General features: G+C 52.0%; 1 protein-coding gene across 1 annotated transcript; it reads right to left on the reverse strand.

Annotated features, from left to right (window-relative positions):
• Positions 1–2495: 2495 nt before the first annotated feature.
• LOC101781617 lies at positions 2496–3023 on the reverse strand. Its single transcript, XM_012849090.1, has one exon. It carries the CDS (start codon positions 3021–3023, stop codon positions 2496–2498), a length of 528 nt encoding a protein of 175 aa, XP_012704544.1.
• Positions 3024–6371: the final 3348 nt, after the last annotated feature.

The raw sequence follows: 6371 nt of genomic DNA on the forward strand, positions 1-6371 counted from the left end.
CCTGGAAAAAAGTGAAAGCAGAGGGACGTACAGAGACGCTCTGTCGACGGCACGCGGCGAGATTTACGGGCACAGGTAAAAGATAGGGGTCGGCTCGGATGCCGGGACGGCGAAATCGCCGAGGAGATTTTGGAATTCCGGGAGCTCAGCGATAAAAAGATTTTAAAGACGGTTTTTAACGGGTGATTTTAGTTGGTGATTTCTGCGGATGTTACACCACTAGATGTAAAACACCCATAACGTACAGTACCATCAATATATACCTTGAGTCGTCTTATGCTAGCTTGGAGTTGCGTTCTTGGAAGTTCTCAGGTGATGCATGATTTTGTTGACCGGGCAAATTAGGATCACCACCAGAATCAGGATGTATCGTGGATGGCTCGGTCATAGAAGATATCGACGCAAGTCCCGAAGAGGATTCGGCAGCGACGCCCGTGTCATGTAGCTGGGCGGAATCTTCCATCTCGCAAACCAACAGCCTCCGCGTGAGGTAGGGGGCGAGGGAGCCGGAGGTTGCCACGTGTCAAGGCAGGACTGGTGCGGAGCGCACCTGGTGGGAGAGGACACTGACGCGCTAGGAGACACATCTGGTGGCGGCGATCCTGAGGAGGATTCAGAGCAGATTGCAGGCGGATCACCTTGGAACGGTGCACCTGTTCCCCAAACTCCAACATCTGATATTTCTTGTAGTTCTTCACCAAAACCAGCAGGATTAGAAGCATTAGTCAAGTGCTTATCTATAGATTCGCCCCCTGATGTAGGATTAAGAAGATTAGGAGGAAGGAGAAGGATTTCTTTGCGAAGACGGGCACCAGCATTGGGATGCAAAGTAGAGAAGGCACACACCACATCGCGGTAGATGTAAACCCTTCCAGAAGCTATGTCAAGGCATTTGAGTCCTTTGTGCAAGTTACTATAACCAAGAAACGCACATTGCTTGGAGCGAAAATCTAGCTTGTGTTTATTGTATGGTCGTAGGTTAGGCCAACATGCACAACCAAAAAGGTGAAGAGCTGAATAATCCGGTTTAGTATGAAACAAACATTCCAAGGGCGTGTCAAAATTGATCACTCTGCTAGGAGTGCGATTAATCAAATAAGTTGCTGAAAGAAAAGCTTCATCCTAAAATTTGAGGGGCATATGTGCATGAGCAACAAGAGACAAACCGACTTCAACAATGTGCCTATATTTTCTTTCAGCCGCACCATTCTGTTGATGCGCATGAGGGCATGAGACAAGATGTGTAACTCCAATTTTGGTAAACAACGAATGCAGTTTTTTCACACTCGCCTCCCCAATCACTTTGGACTGAAACAATCTTACAATCGAAGAGTCTCTCAACTAGTTGTTGAAACTCATGAAATTTCTAGAAAACTTCGGATTTGAATCTAAGGAGATAAATCCAAGTGAATTTGCTAAAGTCATCAATAAAGCTAACATAATATTTATATCTCCCAACAAAATCAGGTGCAGGCCCCCAAACATCAGAAAAGATCAACTCAAGAGGATGAGTAGACACACTAGTTGAGACAGGATATGGCAACTAATGAATATTAGCTTGTTGACACGCATCACACACTGAAGTTTTATTCAAATCTGAACTAAAAGGAAGTTTATAATCTCTAAGAACACGCTCAACAATGGGAGCTGAAGGATGACCTAAGCAACCATGCCACCTCTCAACAGATGGGTTATTGACTCCAAAAGCTTGCTTTGTAGTTGATGTAGAAGGAAGAGGGTACACTTCTCTTTGGCACGCCACTTTAAGTAGAATATTCTTCATGTCCCGATCCTTTATAAAGAAGACATCAAGGTGACATTCTAAGAAGACATTATTATTAGTGGTAAGATGATGGACGGATACAAGGTTCTTAGCGGCATCAGGTACATGGAGAATATTATTAAGATCAAGACTACGAACATGTGTACGAATAATAGATTTACCAACATGACTAATGTTCATACCAGTGCCACTAGCAGTGTGAACCTGATCTGTGCTATTGTATTTGTCACAGAAGCTAACTTCTCCAATTCTTTAGTGATGTGGTCGGTGGCGCCCGTGTCGGTGTACAAATTCGTGTCGATGTTGTAGGATGTAGATGCTGCTACCGCCACCACATGTCTTTCTTAGGAACGTAGTCTTCTTCATAGCGATGCCAGCAACGATCTGCAATATGCCCAACCTTGAGACAAACATGGCACAAGGGATGGGAATTGTTGTTACCACGACCGAAGTTGTTGTTGCCACGGCCACCTCCTCCTTGGCGAAAGTTGTTGGTGTTGTTGTTGGGCGTGCTTGAGCTTGAGCCGCATCTGGTGTTGTTGTTGGGCATGCTTGAGCTTGAGCCGCATCCACATCTGGGGGTGCCACGGCCACGGCCAGAACCGCGGCCACAGCCACCATTGCCACCACGGCCTCCCCGGTTTGCCATGTTAGCAGAAGACCCAGAGCTGCCAGTGCCGAGGAGCTCCATGCGCGTCTCAAACGCGAGGAGCTAGGAGTAGACTTCTTCGATGGAGATCGACCCCTTCTGGACAAGGAGAATGGACACGATCGGGTTGAAGTCGAAGTCCAGGTCCGTGAGAATGTACTCCATGAGCTCTTCTTCTTCGAGGGGCCTGCCAGCGGCGGCCATCTCATCACCAAGAGACCACATCTTGCCAACAAACTCTGCAACAGTTTGATTGCCCTTCTGGGTTGTTGCAAGAGCGACACGCGTGTTCACTGCATGTGCCCTGGTCCGCGATGAGTACATTGCCTCGATTGCAGACCATAACTCAGCCGCCGATTCCTTAGCGGAGACCTGAGACGTGACATCCCGCGCTAGGGAGCCGAAGATGAAGCTGAGAACATGTTGGTCCCTCGCATACCACTCGTTGAATGCTGGGTTTGGAAGCTTGGCGTCCTTCCCGGTGGCATCCTTGCTGTCGATTTCATGAGCTGGAGCAAGAATAGCCCCGGTGAGGTGATCGACGAGGCGCGACCTGCAGACGGCAGCGAGGATGCGCTCTCCACATGGCATGGTTGGATTTGAAAAGCTTTTCGATGATTGCAATGCCAACCAAGGGATTGATGGGGCAGATGATGAGGCTATGGTGGAGGTTTTGGATTGGATCTTAGGCTACGGTTACCATATAAGAAACTCAGAGGCGCTATAGGATTGGGTGGAACGCCGTGCCTCGTGCTGGCCGGCGGCTGCATGTTATATAGGTGAGAAACAATCTCTCACGTGGTGTATTACACAAGGAATCATGGAGATAAACTCGGCTAGAGTTTAACTAGATTACAACAACTCTATCTCTAATATCTCCAGCCATGTAATCTCCAAGTTCAAATCTGTTACAATATATATTCCGTTTATACAACAGAATCTAGTTTATCTAATATTCATCTGACCATGTCACTCTCATCACAAACGAGACCCAAATCTTCCGATGCAGCGCACGAAACAGTAACTGGTTTAACTATGCCGCTCCCTAGTCAATGGCGTCTCTTTGGCAGACGCTCAACCCAGACTAGCCTGGTCGATGGGCCACATGACCGCGTGCATTATTGCTTGCTCGCCCTGCGCGACTTGCCCTGCGCGAGGACTGGAGGAGCACGAAAACGATCGACCGATGAGAGGGTGGCCACGCGCGTCCTCGATCGTTTGCTACTGCGGTGATAGTATGCTATCGTACGTGGACAGACTGCTGCAGAAGTAGCCACGAAGGGCATGCAAGACGACTGGCTAGCGCCCATGTGACTAGTCCCATGGCGGTCTCGCCATGCATCTTCGCTCCCTCCCTCCGGCAGCATGATCGTGACAGGTTTTTACTTTTTGGTCGCAAATTGTAATGGATTTGGTGAGATCAAACGGTGGCTTGGGAAGCATTTTGCGACGATCCCGGGTGGCGATTAGAACGTTATTAGTAGTTATTATCACACCGTGTTAAGTACTAAGTAGCAAGAGCTATCGAACGTTGGCTTCAAAAAAAAAAAGGGCTATCGAATGTTGGAGCAGTGTACGCGTCTGCATTATTGGCAATTGAGATGGGGACAAAGCGATATCCTCGGCGTGTAAAGAAGTTGCTATAGTACCAGGCGACCAACAACTGCGTGGCACAAGCGGTTATACATGACTGAAGACCCTGAACTACATGGCCATGCACAAAGATTAAAGGGAACACACACATTTGCTGAAAACATCAGTTGTTCATGCATGCATCCAAACACAAGTCACTCGATCTCATCGCAAACCCAGACCTGCATACAGACTACTAAAACCAAGACACATTAGAAGAGGCTTATAGCTTAGGATACTTCCTGGGCCTGGACAAACTACTACCGATCGGTACAACTTGCATCGAGAGCATCCAAATAAACCCGATTAACTAACAGGCCAGTACCTAATACTGTATATAGCTAGACTAAATTAACCACGAGAACTTCAGGGGTTAACTCATCCCTGATTGCTCCATGTCCATATCTTCAGGACTACACATGATGAGACGCCGCCATGAAGATGCTCATCCATCCATCATCCATGCATCATGGAATACTACTCCAAACGAAGATGCTCATGCACCCAGCTAGACCAACAAATGAAGCACCCAAAAGCCTTCCCTTCAGCTCCCCGAGGGCGTAGAACCACGTGATCGCACGACAGCAGAGATGCAAATAAAAGGCATCTTTAAACACCTCTCACTGCTGGGGAATCCATCTTCAGCACCGATCTCAAACCCCCATTTAGTACCGGTTGTGCAACCAGTACTACTATATCAGTATTTAGTACCCGGTCAAATAATCGGTACAAAAGGAGTATTAAAAAAAGAAATCCGCCGACCAAAGCCCCGGCCGCTCCCCGCCGCCGTCCGCGCGAGCGCTGGAGCCCCAGCCACACAACACCTGAGCCCTGCACCAAAGAGAGAAAGCGCCGTCGTTCCGACTCGTCACCGCCAGCCGCATTTCCTCCTCGTCACCGCCGGCCGCTCTTCCTCCTCGTCGGCCGAGCTAGGTCCCAGCCCTCGTCCCTGCCGCCTCGCCTCCCCCGCGACCCCCTGCTGGCCCCCTCACCCGGCCGGCCGCCCTCGCGACACGCTCTGCTAGCCCCCTCGCGCCGTCGGCCGTCCTCGCCCAGAGAGAGAGATGACTTCACGCACTTCGTCCTGCCGCGCCACCACCCCTTAGATCCCGCTGCCCCCCGCCCCCCCGTGCCTCCACGCTCTCCCACTGTGCCGGCCTGCAGATCCTACTGCTCCACACGCCATCGCCCGCTATTGCTCCACCCGCCGTTGCTCATTGCAGCTCCCCGCGCCGTCGCCTGCCACTCCGCCTCTATGCTCCCCCACCGCCGTGCTGTCACCTCACCTCGCCCCGCCGCCGCTCCTCACCGGCATCACAGTGAGGGGCGCGTGAAGGTGAGAGGGGAGGGGCAGCCGTGAGGGGAGGGGAGGGCCGCGCTTGGAAGAATGGGAGGAAGAGAAGGGAGGCCGCCGTGGGGGGAGAAGGGAGAGAGGAGGTCCGTTTGGGAGAGGGAGGGAGGCATGCGGATAAGAAAGTGAGGAGCGGACGCGTGTGGTGGACTTCAATCTAGTGAAGCCCACATTAGTACCGGTGGAGGCTTCACCCAGTACTAATGTGCAATCTTTAGTACCGGGTGAAGGCTCCATCCGATCCTAAAGGGGTTCACGGGAGCCTCGTCAGGGACTAGCTGTTAGGATAAATACTCAGTTTTCCGGTAGTGTTTGTAGATAAAAAAGATGCCTCAAAAGGTTTTAGTGGGCATTTCAAAAAATGCTACAGTATTCAGGGTGCCTTTGGTTGGGCTTTCCAACCTGCTTTTGCTTTTGCAAAAGCTAAAAGCCAACCAAAGGACCTAAAAGCTCTACGTGCTTTTGCCCAAAAGCTACTTTTGCTCTAGTATAAAATCAAAAGCACCTTCCCCCCTGCTTTCAAGTGCTTTTGGGGTAAAAAATTACCCACCTGCCACTGATTATGAAGGTAACGATTCATTTTTTGCCCCCATCTATTTCTCCCATCACGTCTGTCCGCTCCTCCCGTCACCGACCCGTCGCCGCACCCCGCCGCCCGTCGCTGTCCGCCGGCCCGCCATCCGCCGGCCCGCCATCCGCCGGCCCCGGACGCCGGTCCGCTTCCCGCCGACCCGGCGCCGCACCCCGCCGCCCGTCGCCGCCGAACGCTGTCCGCCGGCCCGCCATCCGCTGTCCGTCGGCCCGCCATCCGCCGGCCCCGGACGCCGGTCCGCTTCCCGCCGACCCGGCGCCCCCGGCCGCCCGCCACACCCCCGTCCCCAGACGGCCGCCGCCTGACGACCCCGACCGCCGCCACCCGACGCCCGTCGCCCCAGGTTGCCGGCTGCTGGCCCGCC

The sequence above is a fragment of the Setaria italica genome, chromosome IX, assembly GCF_000263155.2.
Source record: "Setaria italica strain Yugu1 chromosome IX, Setaria_italica_v2.0, whole genome shotgun sequence".
Classification (NCBI taxonomy): domain Eukaryota; kingdom Viridiplantae; phylum Streptophyta; class Magnoliopsida; order Poales; family Poaceae; genus Setaria; species Setaria italica.